The sequence below is a fragment of the Anarhichas minor genome, unplaced genomic scaffold (assembly GCF_050575085.1).
Source record: "Anarhichas minor isolate MPS153535 unplaced genomic scaffold, ASM5057508v1 ptg000011l, whole genome shotgun sequence".
Classification (NCBI taxonomy): Eukaryota; Metazoa; Chordata; class Actinopteri; order Perciformes; family Anarhichadidae; genus Anarhichas; species Anarhichas minor.
The window spans coordinates 5,573,141-5,593,229 of NW_027466457.1; the positions used below are offsets into that span (position 1 = coordinate 5,573,141).

A 20,089-nucleotide genomic window follows, 5' to 3' on the forward strand; every position below is an offset into this window, starting at 1 on the left:
GGCTTGTTGTTGAGTAAGCGACGTCTGTTCAGGTTTCCCCTAAACTTATGGTTTCTCCGACACTGTGGACAAGCCATGCTTAATCACTATGGTTACGACTCCCCCTCCGAATGACTGTTCAAGAGAGGACTTGTTTACCATCTCTGCTCCAGACTCAATAACATGTCAGTCATCAGGGTTAGAACCTCCCCTGCCCACCTGCTATTGGTCCAGCAGATAGCTCCCAGTTTAATCCCCACCTCCCTCTTCCCAGACACCCTCCTCCATGGCGTCCCTCCCCTTGAGCCCCACTGTGAATAATGAATGATTTCCCAACTGTCTGCCACGCTTCCTACTTATCGTCAATGACGCAGGGAAAACATTCTACGCTTTGATATGTTACAAAGAAGTATTTCTTTTATTAGATCATTTTTTACGTTTCACTGGCTGACACCTATGATTGGTTTGGGTAAATTATACCAGTTTACCAAACTCTTTTTATTTTCGCACAATACTTCATCTTCAGAGGTGGCAGTGTCCTGCTGGCAGTAAAAGTGTCCCCAGCCTCCCAATGTAAACAGTGTAGTAGTCACTTACACAGCGTGCTCTCTAGCAAACGGGACATGACTTGCATTCACATGAGGAGCATTGCTGCACTGCAATCCTCTCCCTCTCGAGCACTAACGTCCTTATTCGATAAAGAAGTAATGCTTTTTGGAGAATCCAACTTTGAACCCCCTCACCCATCTTCCTACAACACACACATACACACCCCCACCCTTCTTTAGGCAGACAGACAGTGTTGAAATCTAGCCATCTTGCTATCAGATTGAAGCAGCTTTTTTTTTTTTGTCAATGCAGACTGTGGGGAAAGAGGAGGGGTAAGCCATGGTTGACGAGCTTTGGGTTCCTGAACCCCCCTTGCATGCTGTGCTTTAAGAAGGCAAGGCCATCCTGACGGAGGAATACATCTGATGCTTGCCGCCTCTTGCTCTGATGCAGTCCCATACCTTTTTTTTTTGGGGTCCAGAACTGTTACTTACATCCTTGCATGTTATTTTTTAAAATCTTCATCTATATGTTCCTCTTTTCTTATCTCGCTCTACACCTCCATAATCATGTTTGCTGCCAAATCTCAGGTTTCCGTAGAAAATCCTTATGTCGTTATTGTGTCGTTGCAGCGGAACGAGAACAACATTCTCCCCCTTGATTCCCTTTGCGGCCTGAAACATTCTGCAGATTCTTCACATAGTCTAGCGACTGGAGGATACCTTTTAGAACAAAAAACAAACAGTGCACAGTACGGTGATGCCTCTTACTCACACTGCTGCTGTATTTAATGGCGGTTGTAAGGCAGCATGAGCGGCTCAGAAGGAGACTCCTCATTGCTGACTCGTGTTGCCTCGTTTACTATTGATGAAATGGACCTGGCCACTCCACGTGTCGCAGTGCTCTGGCGAACAGCAGGGGCAGGCTGGTGGTTGGCTTTGGTGTCTGACCTGACTGCTCAGGGAAAGAGAAGGAGGGAGGGGGGTGGTGTAACTGCAGTATGAGAGGAACAACATCGTAAACCTCCCTACCCCCACTTCCGGCAGTGTGACTAATTTGACTCTGCAGCCGCTGATTATTTTCAAAGTTTTTGTATCTACAGTTTGTTCTCTGCAACAGTTGCTTTATGTGATACAGTGTGTACTTAAAACAGGTCAAATCCCAGCCTGCTGATGCTTTTGATTTATTCCTGTTCATATCAAACATCCACTCAGGGGACTACAATAATGATAATAGGAGCCCCTTGTTATGTAGTCCCTTTCCTTTGAAGTAGTGGAAACCCACAATGCCCTGCATAGCTATGTGTTGAGAGCAGCAGGGTGGAAATAGCGCCGCATTAGGAGCATCTATAAATGGAGGTGGTATCCTTGATACCACGGGTTGTTTGGTCACACAGTGAAACCGGGTTGACTTATATGGCTTTAAGGCAGCAGCTCCCCCTCCCTCCGCTTTCTTCTGGCAGAAGGTATGCATGTTTCAAATTTCATTTCATTGAGGAATCTCTTTAAAATGATGCTGAACGGAAGGGGACCTCCTCCAATGAGGCTCATCAGAGTTTGCCTTGGCTGCCCCCTTTTGGTCGGATTCCAAGACAATGAGCCCTCTTTGATGTTTCTCACTCTGCAAATGTGCAACACTGATGTCAACATCGTATTTCCTCTCAAATCACTGCTGTCATGTGACATCTTGTGTTTATTGGCGTTTGATGCTGTCGTTTTAAAGAAGAGCTTTGCTGTTTGTCTTGGACCACAGAGCCAGTCAACCCCTAGTGTGACAGAGCATGTACATAGTGTGAGTGCGTAGCTATACATAGCACAGGAAAGGCCATATAGGTATATATACTCTTCTTCTTCTTACTCATTTCATCATGGAAATATTCTTATCAGGAGACAATTATTGGAGATTTCTGTGGTACTGCTTTGTATTGAACAATACAGATGTTGCATCAGGTTAACTGAATGAGATACGATTTTGTTAAAGAAATAGAGTTATTTTTTTCAGACCATTTGAGTGTTTGAGTAACTGTCAGGGGTGGGAATGATCATTCCCCTTCAATTGTTGTGAAGCAAAAGTGGAGTTGGCACTTTGGGAGTATGAGTTTGCTCTGCAGCATTACTGTAGTGCACCATCACGTTCTTTCTCTACAGATGTTTTTGTAAAGCAACATGAAATATTCATCAAGAGAGGATTAGCGCAGCAGCCGGCTTCATTTTCTCGACTGATTTGCAAAGCGAACCGCTGATGCTCCGACACCCGCGTTTAATTTCAAAGCAAATAAACAAGTGGAGCTCCTTTTCCTCTCCGCTCTCTGGCACACACACACGCACATATTCACATCCTAACGTGTGCACACATGTCACACAGGAGTACACTCATTCTTCATTATGTGCACTCCTGTAAAAGTATCTGTTTTGGGGGGACGGCTGAAATAATGACTCTCATGGCAATAAAGTCATATGTGTAGTGTCGCATAATAACACACATAAAAGAGAGTGGTGGAATGTGTGTTTTAATGTACTTTTGTCTGAGCCTGTCTGACTGTGTGTGTGTGTGTGTGTGTGTGTGTGTGTGTGTGTGTGTGCGCACATTTCCTTCCAGCCCTGACTTTGCACCAAGAGGCGGTTGCTAAGGAACCAGGACTTTGCTGCCTGCACAATTTCTAATATGCAAAAAAAGACAGTTTTTTTTTTTTTTTTTTAAATTATCATAGATTTCTTATTTGTTACACATTTCCCCCAAAGAAACCTGAACCTTTGACTCAGTTTCTCCCAGAGCCGCTCTTTATGCAGACAGAGAAACAATCATTAGCAGAAAGCCCCTTGTCAACAGTTCTTTTACAATCATTCACACACATTCACATCCAGGTGCTCTTTCTATGGAGCGGACTCATCTGAAACGAGGACGTCCCTGCTTGCAGTGTCTCAAGATTAGTTAGCATTGGGAATCATCTGATTACTACCCTTACATCTGCTTTTCCAGAAGTGCTACTTTGTAAATAGTTTACAGCATTGAAAGCAAACCTTCCATTTGACATTTTCATCTCATTTTTAATTGAAGTGTAAAACTATCATAATTATCATGATTATCATGAGTGGTTTGTAAATCTACAAACAAGCACTGGCCTAATTGTTGTCCTCATTACCTGAATGAGTAACTTTAATCCTTTCTGTGTCAAAGTTTGGATTTTGAAAGACTTATCCTCTAGAGCTATCCTCTAGAGTTAAAGGATGATATATTAATGGTCATTTTGTAAGCTCTGTTCAATAAATCTGTCAAACTGTAATGATTCCCTCGCTGTCAAATGTCTGTCTCAAGCAATGAGAAACTGCTGCGTGTTATTGATAACATATTGTTATGGGCTTTGGTTCCTCAGTGATGCTCAGTCAACAGTGAGGAGCTTCTATCATTCATTGTTGCTCAAGCTTAATTTAAAACACCCCACACAATAATTATTCTGTCGATTTTGTTTTCTTCTTTCTCACAACCTGGAAGGATGTTCAGACTATTGTAGACTGCATTAGTTTTAGCTACATGTACCTAATAAACTGGCAACTGTATACTGTGCATATAAACACGTTTTGTGTGTGCACACACTGAGTCCCTACTCCTTTTGAACCTATTTATTTGCTTTCTGGCCTGTTGCCATGCTGATAATAACAATAACAGATCTTTATCATCATCAATTCTGAAGTTATTCTACATTTTGTACTTGACATCTTTATCGCAATCTGTGCTTTAGTTTTGTACCTTTCTGAGCTTTACCATCCTTGACTTTGTTGTATTAGTGCCCAGCAGTGCAGACTGTTTACTCTCAATCAAAACTGACCTCTTCCCCGTCTTTCTCTGTTTCCTCCAGTATGCCCCAAACACTGCAAGCTTTCCTGTACAGACCAGGGGGAGTGTTGTCACAGCCAGTGCCTGGGCAGCTGTACTGAACCGAACAACGACATGGCCTGCTCTGGCTGCCTCCACTACTACCACGAGGGTCACTGTGTGCCGAACTGTCCCCCAGACACTTACAAGTTTGAGGGCTGGCGCTGCATCACCATGGACCTGTGCTCCCAAGTGCACCTGCTTGGCGATATTCACTTTGTCATCCACGGGGGAGAGTGTATGCCCGACTGCCCCTCTGGCTTCACACGCAATGAGACAAATCGGTAAAGACATACCCTTCAATTCTAGTTAAGGTCCTGATGGTTTGGAAATGCCATGACGGTCGACACACTGAATGTACAACAAAATAGGAAGAGCTCCTTAAAACATTTTGCGTTTGATTTGTCAGGTATTCTTGAGTATTCTTGTTTAATGTTCCATATTTGAATTTGTACGGGATCATAACCTTAACTTATTCACAGAGAGAGCCAGAGGTCTTAATATTACTTCCTCACAAATGTTTCTGTGAAGCAGTGTGGTTTCTCTTCATTATTCACAGACACTAAAGGTGCTGGTGTGTTCACTGTGTACTTTTGCATAATTAATTCATTTGCATAAAATATCCTCGAGCTAAGCTTCACCTGGCTCTTCACAGGTTCCTTTCTTAAAGTAGGACTCAAAGCTGGAAGTGCTAAAGGTTAAGAGCATGTCGGACTATTAATGATTCAAGTGTAGACTTCCCAGACTGTTTAGAACGAGTGAAAGGTGCTCAACATAGTGCTTTGTTTTCTACACTCACCACTAGTAGATTTGACAGATTAATACTTAAAGCTTTTAAGGAGAGTCCACTTGAAATATCCACTTGACATTTTCCTTTGTTTGACATTCACCTTAAACAACAAAACTTCTTTGTATGCAACTTTCCTCCCTGTTTTGTCTCGTCAATTCCCAAACTTTCCATGCCGACTCTCTGCTGCTTTATTTTCTGGCCACATCACTGCTGTTTTATCTCTGAGGTCAATACAGTGAGTCACTCTCAAAAAGTTCAGATGAGGGCCCATAAAAGATTAAACTCTCCGTGTGAGAGGTGACCTTGTATCAAGGAGTGAATTTAGTTGCCTGAATCATTCGGAATGCTTGGGAGACAGGGAGTGGACCGATGATTTCAGGGTGAGGTAGAAAAGTCCATATAAGATTTTGTTCATTCTCTGACACGTCTCACTTTTTTTTCCCATGTCTCTTTCTTCTCCTTCTCTCCTTCCCTGTGCTTCTGCTGTCAACAGTATGTTATGCAATGCCTGCAATGGCCCGTGTGATAAACCCTGCACATCGCCTGTCATCGACTCTGTGGATGCTGCTCAGTCCCTGAAGGACTGCACCGTCATCGAAGGCAACCTGAACATCAACATCCGCCGTGGAAGTGAGTGCAGCTACACAGAAGCACAGTGCTTTTAACGCCACGTATTCTGTAATGTGTGCAGTGTAACTGAGTGTAGTAGGCTATGCTACGCTACACTAGCTAACATCACATTAAATATTTAATTTGGCGTCAATCTGTCGTACAGTACGCTATAGAAATCCTTCACTGACTGCATTACACTGACTTTACTACACTTTGTTGCACTTGACTGCCCAGCAAATGTTATGATTACAGAGACAGATAATGTTAAAGGCCTGGTGGTCTAAGCTGCTGGGATTCACAGTGAGGGCCACAAAATCAACATTACATCTGCTTCCTGCACTCTAACCCGATTATCACATTATGCTATCATGCTGTGTATTTGCTCAGTTGACAGGGCGGCTCACAATCTAATCTTTACATATGATAACACATATATAACTTAACGTAGTGTTCATTAGGATATTTAGGTTAAGAGCTACTTTGGGTGGCATAGTAGCAGCAGCCGAGATCCCTGTGGAATTTTTTTTTACGTGGCTTTCATCGCTGTTTTGTATCTGTGTCTGCGTGTGTTCATCCCCTGTCCCCAGATAACTTAGCGTCTGAGCTGGAGAGCTTCATGGGATTGATTCAGAAAGTGACGGGCTATGTGAAGATTCGTCACTCCCACGCACTTGGCTCGCTGTCCTTCCTCAAGAGCCTGCGTTACATCAATGGGCAGGAACTCATCGACAAGTATGTCTGCGCTCTTTGTCTGCACTGTTTTGTCTGTGAATGTGTGCATGCTTGTCTGCGGTGACCGGGGGAATTAGAGGACATGAGCAGGCCGCAGCCCAGCAGAGAGGTTGCCACCAACATGTCATTGAAGTGACTTCTTGTTGAACGAGTGTCTGCCCTGGATGGTGGATGTACATTAATGCACGTATAACAGTGTCTAGTATATTGTAGAATCATTTTAATGAGTCATGCAGACAGGCCAGATAAATGAGTGTGGTTACAAAGCTACATGGATATGCTCAGGTCCATTAAACTGTGATATCGGCAACAGTTTTAGATATGAGGGAAAGCTTTTTTTGTTTATGGCCAAAGGGGTCATGGGAAATCCTGTCGCCCTTCTTGTTGTCCTTTCTCCCAGGGTAAATTTTCACTCAGAGGAATGTTGTTGAGGATGGCAGACATTCCTTTCGCTCTGGAGGTGTTCAGCTGCGTTGCTGACTGACTTGAGCTCAGAGTTTTAGCATGACTCTGTTTCTGTCCTCCTCTGTATGAACCCAGGCTGTCAAACAGACACACAAACCTGACCTCATGTTGACGTTCACCTATTCAAGTGCTTAACGCTGCCACAAGGTGGCAAAAAAAAAAGCTCCTTTTAACCACATTTCTGACAACTTCAGCTTCCATGAAACACATTCACTTACACACATTTTTTTTTTATTGATCTATATGGGCTGACTGTAACCTTCTCTTCATCTCCTTCCATTATCAGCATGTATTCGTTCTCCGTTATCGACAACCAGCACCTGCAGTACCTGTGGAACTGGACTCAACACAACCTGACGATTGGGAATGGACGTCTCTTCTTCCGTCTGAACCCCAAACTCTGCATGTCTGAGATTCACAAGATGTGGGAGAAGACAGGCATTGCTGTGAAGCCAGAGGAGGGAGATTTCCGTAACAACGGCGAACGGGCCAGCTGTGAGTACAGCATTGACTTCGACACATTGGTCAACCTTTTTGATGTTAGTGATGATAAAAAAAAAAAGACAATATGTGTTTTTTTTGCAGTCATCCAGTGTGTAGGGACATTAAAAAAGTAATGCTAGATTGTCTTAATATTGTATGTGTCTCATTGCGCGTCCTGCTCTGTCGCAACAGGTGAAAGTCATATCTTGAAGTTCAAGTCTAACATCACATTAAGCCATACGATCAAGCTGGCATGGGAGCGCTACCGGCCGTCGGACTACAGAGACCTGATCAGCTTCATAGTCTACTACAAGGAGTCGTGAGTACTCCGAAGACAAACAACTCGTTATCCTTTATAACACCTTATCATTTAGTATTAATTCTACAGTGAGGCAGAGTGGGTATGGATGAAGTTTTTTACAACAACATATTCTATTTTAGCCATTCAAGTCAGAACATAATCTTTTAACACAGGATTCCCCTTAAAATCAGAGCTATTTTATCTAAAATTAAATCCTAAATGATCATATCTGTCTGGTTTTGTATATTTTACCTAAATCACTACTAACTTCACATTACTGTCAACCCCTGATTACGGATGACCAGCAGAAGAATTCCTCATTTGCAAAACAAACTAAACCAAATTTACATCATCGTATTCACAACATCCATGTCTGCTTATTGTGTGAGTCCTGGGTTTGATTACCTGTCAGATTTTCTAATTGAACTTGTACAAAGCAAAACAAGTGGCTGCCTTTTTAAGGTAGGTAAGCAATAAAGAAATGTATAGTGCTTTGAACAATTGTTGGAGGAAATATGCAAAACCATTCGCAAAGATGAATCATATCTTCAAACGTGACCTAGAATGTGTTCTATTTTCATACCAACAATCAATTCTGATAGCAGATGTTATTTTTTTGTAAATAGTGAACTTGTCATTTTTAAGTGAATTCCTTTTTGCCAATGTACAACTATGTTTTGTGTCTTTGCCAGCCTGTTCAAGAACATCACAGGGTTTGACGGGCAGGATGGCTGTGGCTCAAACAGCTGGCACATGGTGGATGTGGACTTCCCTCAGGATAAAAACGATGACCCTAAAGTCAGTCTTCAACAGCTCAAGCCCTGGACCCAGTATGCTATTTTTGTAAAGGCCATTACCCTGCAGGTGGAGGACAAGCACATTACTGGCGCAAAAAGTGATATCATCTACATTCGCACACGCCCGTCGCGTAAGTCTGACCATCAGCCTGTTGGCACCAATACTGTAGTTGTTGATTATATCTAATGCTGTTTGTAAATTATTTGTGATTCAAATGCAACCTTCTCAGTAATTACTGTAAAATATGTTATTAATGTAGCATGCTGACTTTGGCCCTATTGCAGTGCCGTCTATGCCCAAAGACGCCCGTGCATACGCCAACTCCTCAACCAGGCTAATGGTGAAGTGGTCACCTCCCGCCTTTCCCAACGGCAATCTCACGTACTACCTGGTCCGCTGGCAGCAGCAGCCTGAGGACAGGGAGCTCTACCAACATAACTACTGCTCCAAAGGTGAGCAATACTCATTCTATAAAACAATAACCATCTTTTTATTGTCTTAGCATCCTACCGTTAGGTCTTTTGTTGTCTACAAAAATAACCACAACTTTTTTGGGAAATACGTTTAATTTCTTTCTTGCCAGGGGTAACTTGAGAGGATTGATACCACTCTAATGTCTGTACGTTAAATATGCAGCTATAGCCAGCAGCTAGTTAGCTTAGCTTAGCATAAAGACTAGAAAGAGAGGGGAACGTTGTTTTTTTTTTACCCTTAGATTGTTGTACACATGACTATTCCTTTAATTTTGACACATAAATCAGTATCTATCAAACCATATTTTCAGCAGCTGCTCTGATAGTGCAGATGGATTCCTATTGCTAAACACTCTTGTTTTCTCCTAAAACAGAGCTGAAGATCCCGATCCGTATCCCAGCCACAGGCTTCACGGACATGGAGGACAACACCAAGCCCACCAAGTCAGACCTGGCAGGGGCAGAGAAGGGCCAATGCTGTGCTTGCCAGAAGACGCCTGAGGAGAAAGACAGGGAGAAGGATGACCGGGTCTTTTTAAAAATTTTCGAGAACTTCCTTCACAATGCCATCTTTCTGCCGAGGTAATGTAAGCCACAGATATAGCGAAGACTAAAACTGTTTACAGCTACTGCTCTGGGCCTCCTTTCATTCTGTGGAGATGGCGATCAAAGAGCTGAACTTGTTTGCCTTGACTGGTCAAAAATGAGGAATGAGGTGGCGGCCCGGGCGTTATGGCTCCTCAGTGGAGCCGACAGGATCCGAGCATGGGGGCGTAGCTGGACCTGCCGGGTGCTGAGCCGGCCCGCTGGCCTCGGCCCTTTTGTCGGACGGTGCAGATGAGGAGGCATGCTGAGTAGGATCCAAAGCCTTCTTAGCGCTCTTGTGGCTTTATGTTGCCATGGCAACGGTGGCACGGGGGGGATGTTAGGACCAAGCAGGCAGCAATTTAGGCAACACAAACAAACCCAGGAGAGAGATGCGATTAAGGAATCTGAAGGGCCTAGTTTGGCTGCACACCCGTGGCTGCTTATGCTTTTGTTCTCCACAATAGGGACTGACATCTGTGTTGTGTTATCATTTAACTTAGCTCGTGGCTAAGGATGTTTCGCTGTTTCAAAGACTCCCACTCTGCTCTCCTCCCACACTCCCTTTTATTCTCATATAGACAGTCACAAACAATTTATGCGTTTGTGAATTGGTGCCGTAGCACTGCATCTCCAACATCCATCACAGTCAAATACGGAGACCTTTGATAAACTTGTTGCTTCCCAGCAAGAACACTCCGCAGGTATCTTATAAATCCATACTGTAGCTTTAAACGATGCCACCGGGCCTCCAAAGTTCATTCATTCAAGCAGCGTTACGGTGCCCTTCTCTTTTCCTTCGCAACGCTATTGTGAAATTGGATCGATGTGTTTGGGGGAAGAATAATAAAACAGCTTTTCGTTGTAATTGAACTCATATATGACGCCCCCCCCCCCCCCTCCCCCTTCTCCCCTTCCTTCCTTCTCTCTCTGGCTGTGTTGATTTGTTATAGTATAGCTGTCTAGGAAACAAACGGATGGCAGGTCCCAGGCCTGCAGCGAAGGGTTCAAGCTGTGTATGCACAGACTCTCCACTGTAACAGAGCCAGCATTATACCAAACCACTCCAGGGAAAGGGCTAGAAAAAAAAGGGGAGTTTTTTTTTTTTGTTTTTTTTCTCAAAGGTTCAGGGTTTAGACCCAGGGTGAGGGGAAAGAGGGTGGGTGAAAACAGAAACAGAAAGAAGAGGAAATGTTTTCCATTCTGTCCCCCTCCACCCGGCACTCCACTCCCCTCCTCCCCTTGCACACTCTCTTTGTCAGGGACTTGTGTTTTTTCTCTCGCTCTCTCTTTTTTCTTTCTGGAGTGAGACAGCTGCCAGGAAATGTACAGTGAATCCATCTGGAATTTAAATGAATTAGGGAAGAGCCCCATCATCGCTAGACAAACAGAAAGTAAAGGAAGGCAGACTGATGTAGTGGAGGAGAGGGAGGATTGCTGCACAAAGAGGATGGCTGCCACTGCCAGTGTCTGTTTAGGAGACCTTGTGGTACGATCCAAAACCTGACTGGAGCATTTATTTACTGTAATCGCTCCCCGTTGAGACTAATGATGAATACATAAAAGATAAATTGATAAGGACTCCCTGGAAGTTACCTCTTCTTTTGTCCTGAGATTTTGAGCCTGCAGTATGTGCCTTACTCGCTACAGGCTTGATGTGTAGTCAAGACTTTACTCTCTGGATTCCATTGCTTGCGTAAAGGTAAATCTTTTTTTGCGGGTGAGGTCATGACACTAACTGTAGTAACTCACTAGTTATAAGGTCATGCTTCAGTCAGTCGAGGAGCCTTCTCACAGTGTTACGACTGACCTGCTTAACTTAACACTCTCATTGCACATTCAGAAATTGGATCCCTCAAGTTGTTTTTCATCTGGCCTCTGTGTGGTCTATCTGTTTTTCTGCCTCTTGTTCAATCACTTCTGTTACTGAATAGTTTAAGACTTACTTGTGCAAATCTGCATCTCTCAATCCAGAACTCTCTTGTCAGTTTTCATATTATGTTTTATGTATTTTTAGATAGTAACAGTTGCAGTTTTTGAGTGCTTTGGATTGTACTGCAGCAGTTATAACTGTCAGAGAGGAATGTTGACATGTCAGTGCGACTGGTCTTTCCCACGGGTCTGTCTGTGTCTGTACACTCCTCGTGTAGGTGCGTGTCTGCTCAGACACAAAAGATGCTTGCCTGTAGCTTTTTCTCAGTCAGGTCTCTGAGTTTACGCCCTCACTTTATTACTCGTGGTAGAGCTGTCAACAGAAAAATATTCAGCAGCTATTTTAATAAGCAAATTATTACTTTAAGCAATTTTTTTAAGCAAAAATGTAAAACAATCTCATCTTTAAGCTTCCTAATTGTGATGATTTGCAGCTTTTCTTTGTCTGGTTTGATAGTAAATTGAATATTTTGGGAGTGTTGGTCGGACAATACAAGCACCTTTTAGACATCACCTTGGGCTTAAGGAAATCGTGATTATTCACATTTTATGGACTAAATAATGAATCAATTAATTGAGGACAAATCGTCAGATTGATGAATACTTAAAATAATTGTTAATTGCAGTCTTAATTCCCAGTATACCGTTTGAATCATGTCTGAGCTGTTTCATATGCTGTGATACAAAACCTAGCTTGTTCATGCTGTCCTCATTACATTTCCAAACAACCCCTGAACATGTATCACCTTGCAAGAGCGCTGTAAAGGCTCCATATACCTGTTGTCACCTGCTGTCGATACAGCTTTCATTTTCCAACTCAACCCTTTCCTTCGCCCGTCTGTCTCAGCTGACTACCCTGTGGGTTTATAGGACACTACTGGAGGCTAGGTGCCCTCTGGCGTCTGTTGTGCCTCTGCTGCTGCTACAGTCACAGCTGTCAGCCCCTGCATGTCCAGCTCCAGGCGGCTCTATTGCTTATCATCTGCACTATGAGACCACATGTCCATTCACTGCAATGCCCTTAGTTTGGGTGCTGAAACTTTTTTTGGTTCAGAATGTCACAAAGATATAAGCCATATTTTCTGTCTCGTCAGCTTTTTTTTTTGTGTCTTTGTCTCTTTCTCTGTGTGTCCACCTCGCTATGATCTGTCAGACTTCATCCTTCGACACAGCTCCACAGGGAGTGTTATGCAGCATCCGTACACATGGTGGACACATGCACACATACAAATTCGCACTTACTCTACCCGGTTCAGCAAGAAGCTTCAGCTTTTTTCTTTTGGGAGTTATAAATATGCAATTATTTGTAATGAAAGGATTTCCAGTACAAACTATATTCTTCTGTCTTTTATTATAATAACAGCGCTCACTATACTTGAATCAATTTTCTTACAGCTGTTTCATCCTCTGTATTTCAGACCTCCAGATCGTCGACGTAGAGATGTTTTTGGTTTGGCTAACAACACACTGCTCTATGACGGTGTTGGCAGGGGGAACACCACCCTTGGTCTAGGGGATAACAGTACAGATGGCATTCCTCCCATCAGGGAGTACCCCTTCTCAGAGGACAAGGGCACAGCAGAATATTTAGAGATCCCCAACCTGCAACCCTTCACTGTCTACCGCATTGACATCCATGCATGTAACGAGGAGGTTGGGCGCTGCAGCGCTGGAGCCTTCGTCTTCTCCAGGACCAAACCGGCAGGTAAGGAAGTGACCCTGGATACAATCTATGATAGAAATATGACACAGTGGTCTGTAACACCTGATCTTACAGTGCATTGTAGACACAAGCTTGTTCTGTGTGTGTGTGTTTCCCAGTCAAAGCAGATGACATCCCTGAAAAGGTGATCTATGAGAGGAGTGACAAGGTTGAGGGTTGTGTGATGCTGCACTGGCCAGAGCCCTTCATGCCCAACGGTCTCATCCTCATGTATGAGATCAAGTTCCGTGTGGGGACAGAGGTGAGCCAGGCTGGGTGTAACTGCAGATCCCCTCAGACATGTTTAAAGACATATCAAAATGATCCCAGCACATGAACACAAAGAAATCTTTCCACCTTCAGCAGATTCTAGTGTCAAACTCAGCACATACTCATTCTGCACAGTGCACAGTCAAACATCCAAGTGAAGTAACAGCAGGCAAGACACATTTTTGAGCGGCGCAAGACTTTTAAAGTGATAGATCTGCAAGTCCCCATAATGGCCTAACATCATTTTTTTTAAACAGAATGCACAATACCAACCTGATCGTTCACAGTAACCACCATGTGTTTTTTTTTTCTTTTTTCATTTTAGCCTGAGAAACATGAGTGCGTGTCACGGCAGCAGTACCGCGAGCACCAAGGAGCCCGGCTGACCAACCTGGGCTCAGGGAATTACTCTGCTCGCGTGCGCGCCACTTCACTAGCAGGAAACGGCTCCTGGACCGAGAGCGTGTTCTTCTACGTGCCTCCGCCCAAACGTAAAACTACATTTCTCGCACATTAAATACTGTTTATAGAACAAAAACTTGACTTCTAAAGTAGATAAGAAATGAATCCTTTCTGTTCTGTCTGGCAGGAGACGATGTTGTTACGTTCTACTTGGTCATCATAATTCCCATTATAGTGACAGTTTTCATTGCCGGCCTCACCACGATTGTCTTCTTTGTGAACAAAAAGAGGCAAGTATCTTCATGGACTTGCTTTCCACATTGCCGGACAAAGTCCCCTGATAATGTTGTTCTACCTCGCTATGCTCATGAAACCTAATGACTAGTGTAATGTCAATTAGAGTTAACAGGTGTTGTTTTCATTAACATTCCCCTGTGGTAAAGCGTTCTTAAAGAGAATTACATGTCACATCCACAGTCAGAGCTGCCTGCTGACTAACTTAGCTGTCTTTGTGTTAATAGGAATAGCGACAGATTGGGGAATGGAGTCCTTTACGCGTCTGTCAACCCCGAGTACTTCAGTGCTGCTGAAAGTAAGGATATGCAATATCTTGTACATTTTTTCACTGTTAAGTTTTGCTGTGCGTGCATGTTTTTGACCCGCTGTCTGCTGTGTTGTGCCAGTGTACGTCCCAGATGAGTGGGAGGTGGCCAGAGAGAAGATCACAATGCACAAGGAGCTGGGCCAGGGCTCCTTCGGCATGGTGTACGAAGGCCTCGCCAAGGGAGTGGTCAAGGACGACCCGGAGACACGAGTGGCCATCAAGACGGTCAATGAGACGGCCAGCATGAGGGAGCGCATTGAGTTTTTGAATGAAGCCTCTGTCATGAAGGAATTCAACTGTCACCATGTGGTAAGAGCGACACGGCCTGAGCCGAGCGAGAAAAAGCCTGAAATAAATGCAGATAAATCGTCACAATATGGCTTGAAAAAAACCCAACACATCGTTTTATTGAACCCAATTGCAAGAAAGTGCTCTTGATTATCATTTCCTAATTAATCTGCATGGATGCAGAGAGAAAGGTGTCAGCAGGTCACAAGCACTGAGTACACTGTGCTTTACTTTACTCATGCAGCTACAGCCTGAGGCAGGGTTTAGCCTCCTGGAGATTGTGTAGATTCTCTCATCAGCGTGATCACAGCCTCATTAACTACGTTAAACGGATGTTTTAATGATTTTCCTGAGGAAAAGCTGCTGTTACAACCTTTTTATCAAGTCTCTAAACGCTCCATTATTACACTACATATTCAAATGTAGAATGGATTTGGGACTTTTGACTCATCATACCTGACCTGTGCTGTATTGTGATTTGTGTAGGTGCGGCTGCTGGGTGTAGTCTCTCAGGGACAGCCAACCTTGGTGATTATGGAGCTGATGACCCGTGGAGATCTCAAGAGCCACCTGCGCTCTCTGCGCAAAGAAGTAAGCAGCTTTTCCTCGCACATACATCCACACACACACACACACACACACACACACACACACATTTCAGCTCAATGTCAGAGCTCTTACATAAAAAGGTGATGGTGTGAATTGTCACATACACACAACCTGTCCCCCTTTTTCTCCCACACCCACGTTCACATTTCCTCACACAGCGTCCATCCCTCACTTTGTAATGCTGAGCTGTAACCAGTGTCCGGTGTTGTGGCTGACTGTACAGTGTTGTTTCACTCCTCACTCTCTCGCCTCATCCCCAGAACTCCACCAGCCAGGTCCTACCCCCGCTCAAAAAGATGATCCAGATGGCAGGGGAAATTGCAGACGGCATGTCGTACCTAAATGCCAACAAATTTGTCCACAGAGATCTGGCTGCCAGGAACTGCATGGTAGCGGAGGACTTCACTGTGAAGATTGGAGGTAAGTCAAGTTAATACTATGCCTTCAGCCTCCCCTGGTTGCTCAATGCTGAACTGGCCTCGAAAATAAGTGCTTGTATTTCTCTGAGTGCCTGAGGCAGTGCAGTCTTAATGTAGATGGACAGAGGGAGGGAGAGAGGGAGGAGGTGAGGGAATGGATGAGCTCTCAGGAGCTCCCTCTCTCACACAGAATGAGTGATATTTAGTGGCCTTCCCAACCTCTGTTTTCATTTTTTTTTCTTCAGATTTTGGCATGACCAGAGATATTTATGAGACGGATTACTACCGAAAAGGAGGGAAGGGCCTGCTGCCTGTCCGTTGGATGTCTCCAGAGTCGCTGAAAGATGGCGTGTTCACTACAATGTCTGATGTTTGGTATGAGAACTCTCTTACTCTCTTACACACACTCTCAAGCCTGCATCATGCATGCATAAACCTGCCCTAATCCAGGGGCCTTGCAGAGTATTCCAGACAAGTCTACAAATTACTGAGTGGAATCACAAAAATATTTCATGCTGTGGTGTCAAAACTTTAAAATGTATGTATGTATATGTGTATATATATATACACACACACTTCACTTAACCGTTTGAACATGCATTTCCTGCCTTCAATCCTCTCTGTGTATGCTGTGACAGCTAGCAAAACCATCACAATCTTTTGGTTTCCAGCTTGGCTCCAGACGAGCGTAGAACAAGATACATCTGTATTATTTTACTGACACCTTTCTTATTCCAGCTTGCAGAGAACTCTCAGTTTACAGTCCTGCCACATTTTTCTATCTGGAGCAATATTGTTTTACAAAAATACAAGTGTTTACTAGCTCCCTTGCAATTTTTTGTTTCCCAACTCAAAATGTCCCACGGGTCAGTCCTTAAGAGTGGGCTTAAACTGCTCCAGATGTTCTCAAATGATAGGTTGCAGTGCCAGCACAAACCCACCTCCACATTTGCGTTCTCTATCTTCCTCTTTGATGTTGTGCAGATGAGGTTTAGCGTAAGACCGAGCCATTATGGGCTCCTTAGGAATCCACGAGTAGGTGACTTTTATTTTGTTGATCGAGAAAAGCTGTCCGAATGTGGCTTTGTCTGTCAGCACAAGACTGTTTCAGCCACTTATATGCAGTGTCGTAATAAAAGACTGTTGAACGTAAACTGAACTCATGCCAGTTGTGTAATTCTGACTAGCAGGAGTGAAAAAATAGTGTGCTTTTTTTTAGTCAAGATAAGAATTGTCTTCATGAGTAGTTTCATTGTAATATAATTGCAATGTAGCTCGAGGTTAAACCGAGGTGACGTTCACTGTACTGTAAATACTTTATACTGAGGCTGGTCCATTTTGATTCAGTGACTGGCACGCTGATACACAGCTTACATTACCCTCAATTCCTAAGGGCTGCCAGGTTTTAGGTTTAACATGATGTAGACGACATAAGGAGATGTGTTTGCTGTGTGCTGCTTCTCTCATTGTCAGGTTACTCTTGCGCTGACCATTATGTTTTAGTTAACAGGTTACTTATACTCCAGATAATGTAGGGATTTAAAGTTGCAGTATTTAAAGCAGCATTTATCATTTTTCTTGGCCACTTAGGTACAGAAATCCACAAAATGCTGAGCATAACACAAACTTTTTAATAATACATTTCAATTCAATACAAGTTAATGATACTATTTACATCAAAAGTATCTTGAAGCTGAATTAATTAATAGGATTTTTTGGCTACTTTGGGGCGGTGGAGCAAACTGTAAACACAACGCTGACATAATATCCCCTTTGAAAATTGACAACTGTTGGGAACTGCAATCGAGTGATTCTCTGTGGTTTCGTTGCTAGAAGTGTCCCCTCTCACACTACACATAGTCATCTGACCCAGTGTTAATATGAAAATATTGATTAGGGCAGCTTTAAATGTTCATACCAGTGTTTATTTTTCTTTTTATTAATTAATCAACCAAAAAGACTACAAATTGTGTCTTCACTTAAACCACAACGTGGAATGTAAATCAATAAAAGCAGACATTATATTCACTGTAATGGATTACCTAAGCTTTTTTGTGAAACAAAAAGAAACCATTGGCTTCCTGAAAAGTGGGAAAACCACAGTTGAAAAGCTTTGAAAGATGGTTCACACTAATGGAAGGTAACTCTACATGCTTTGTATTAAAAGGGAAAGTGAAGAAACCACAGAATTCTGCACACAGTCGACTACTTGTACTCACTTAATTGATGATGTTTTGGTCCTCAGACCTTCATCAGGTACAGTTCAATGAATTAATGAGTCACCTAATGAAGGTCTGATTGGCCCAACAATCCTTTGATAAAGTGAGTACAGTGTGCATGATCTGTGTCGTTACAGAAATGTAAATAAATACTATAAAATTCTTGTTTCAATTCTTACCGCAGGTCATTTGGTGTTGTGCTGTGGGAGATTGCCACCTTAGCAGAACAGCCTTACCAGGGCATGTCCAATGAACAAGTGCTGCGCTTCGTCATGGAGGGAGGTCTCTTGGACAAACCTGACAACTGCCCTGACATGCTGTAAGTCTCCTTGTATCTGTGATCAATAACTGTGTAAGGTTAATGTTACATCACCCTTGAAGGGCCTCGCACAGCCTTCAGGGCCATTAGCATTTTGTCCAGCGTCTATTTTAAGTGGTGGTTTGAAGTGTTTAAGGTATCGTGTGGTGTGTATGCTTAAGTAGAGCCAAGATGAGGCCTGACATTAACGTCACTGGTTAAATGTGGTCCGTTGACGAACACGGCCCTGGTGGTCAGCTGGCAGTGAGGAGCCTCCTCACCCGTCAGCCTCGGCCCATAGAAGGGACGCCACGACTCGTGGGTGGCATGAGGAGGGAGATGATGTCTGACTGTCAGCAAAGGGAGTGGGAGAGACAGGGACATAATTCATTAATGAATCATCTTGGCTGTAAGAGAAGAGAAATCACAGCACAGCCTGCTTGTCAGCATGCAGCGCTGCATGTATGGATTTCTCTCCTCTCCCACTCTGACCTCAATAAGAAGGCATTCTGCTTTCTCCCCTCCCACTCTCCATGGCTGACCTCACCTTCGAAAGAGAGTGCGAGTAGAAAAAAAGAGGGCCGAATGTTGTGCAGACACAAACCTCTCGTTTCTATGGCAGCCTGACTGCTTTGTCCTGATTACAGGAGCGTGTGGATTGTGTTACAAAGGTGGTGGCGGGGACGGGGTTAGCCTCCTGGTCGGGGAGCAACACACAGGCATTTCAGGCCTTTTGCCGCTGGTTCGCCTTCAATGTAGTGACTTAATGGAGAGTTCCAGAAGACTGCTGAAGTGTGGTGGAGCCAGACGTCCATACAAAGACTGAATATAAGGATACAAGAGGAGAAAGCGGGCAGGATAGCAGACAACAGAGATGAGTCATATTTTGGAGAGCCTTGAATGTGTCCTCCTTGTACGGTCTTTCCCATGGTCAGGTAGCTGTGGGTCACTGATTGGATGTCCCATGTGTCTGTCTAGAGTTTCCTGTGGACAAAAGGGCATTCTTTCTCGCAGGGTTGGGCCAAAATGAAATCCAGACTCCGTGATTATATTAAACAACATGATTTATTTTGGAATGTGTAGTATCGCTCACAGTGCTATGATGCATCGAGGTTTCACCACATGGGGATGTTGCAGTTCTGAAGCTGTGCAGTTCTGTTGCAAGAGATTATTAAACATTTAACATAGATGTTTGGAGACCGTTCTGTACTCCACTTGGCCTGAAAGTGTGTCTGTTTCTGATTTTATTTGAGTGTTTCAAGATTTCTTTTTGAACATTTTTTTTTTTTTTTAGGCTGGTGAAATTTCTTCTGTGTCTAGACTGGTGCACATTCTTTTACAAAAGCCGGACTGCTGCCAAATTAACTTTTGAAAGCACATTTTTTCACTATCACACCCGATATGTGCTTGTTACAATAGGTATTTATTGATGTGACACAACAGTTCAGACACGCATACATAAGCCAGCGCTACATTTATATATATATATATATATATGTGCAGGAGACACATTAACAGGGCGATACATATACAGAAGTACAGCTTGACAAAGATATCAAGCTAAATGGAACGAAAAAAAGAAAAACACAGAACAGGCAGTCAGTAAAACTTTATTCATACACCACATTTGGATTGTTAAAATAGAATTGAATGTACCAAATGTGCATGAACAGGTAAACAAACACAAGTGATGGAGAGAAAAAAAA

At 43.4% G+C, this 20,089-nt stretch overlaps 1 protein-coding gene across 1 annotated transcript in view; it reads left to right on the forward strand.

Moving 5' to 3' along the window:
- The window catches only part of igf1ra (insulin-like growth factor 1a receptor), a 74,574-nt gene that overhangs the window by 47,236 nt on the left and 7,249 nt on the right, over positions 1 to 20,089 (forward strand). The window contains exons 3-20 of the mRNA XM_076089034.1: positions 4,385 to 4,685; positions 5,685 to 5,821; positions 6,391 to 6,535; positions 7,287 to 7,495; positions 7,676 to 7,802; positions 8,477 to 8,712; positions 8,867 to 9,034; positions 9,430 to 9,637; positions 12,991 to 13,277; positions 13,394 to 13,536; positions 13,870 to 14,035; positions 14,134 to 14,236; positions 14,468 to 14,538; positions 14,630 to 14,859; positions 15,325 to 15,429; positions 15,708 to 15,867; positions 16,112 to 16,241; positions 18,270 to 18,404. Coding sequence (XP_075945149.1) covers positions 4,385 to 4,685; positions 5,685 to 5,821; positions 6,391 to 6,535; positions 7,287 to 7,495; positions 7,676 to 7,802; positions 8,477 to 8,712; positions 8,867 to 9,034; positions 9,430 to 9,637; positions 12,991 to 13,277; positions 13,394 to 13,536; positions 13,870 to 14,035; positions 14,134 to 14,236; positions 14,468 to 14,538; positions 14,630 to 14,859; positions 15,325 to 15,429; positions 15,708 to 15,867; positions 16,112 to 16,241; positions 18,270 to 18,404 — 3,061 coding nt within the window. The remainder of the gene's footprint in view (positions 1 to 4,384; positions 4,686 to 5,684; positions 5,822 to 6,390; positions 6,536 to 7,286; positions 7,496 to 7,675; positions 7,803 to 8,476; positions 8,713 to 8,866; positions 9,035 to 9,429; positions 9,638 to 12,990; positions 13,278 to 13,393; positions 13,537 to 13,869; positions 14,036 to 14,133; positions 14,237 to 14,467; positions 14,539 to 14,629; positions 14,860 to 15,324; positions 15,430 to 15,707; positions 15,868 to 16,111; positions 16,242 to 18,269; positions 18,405 to 20,089) is intronic.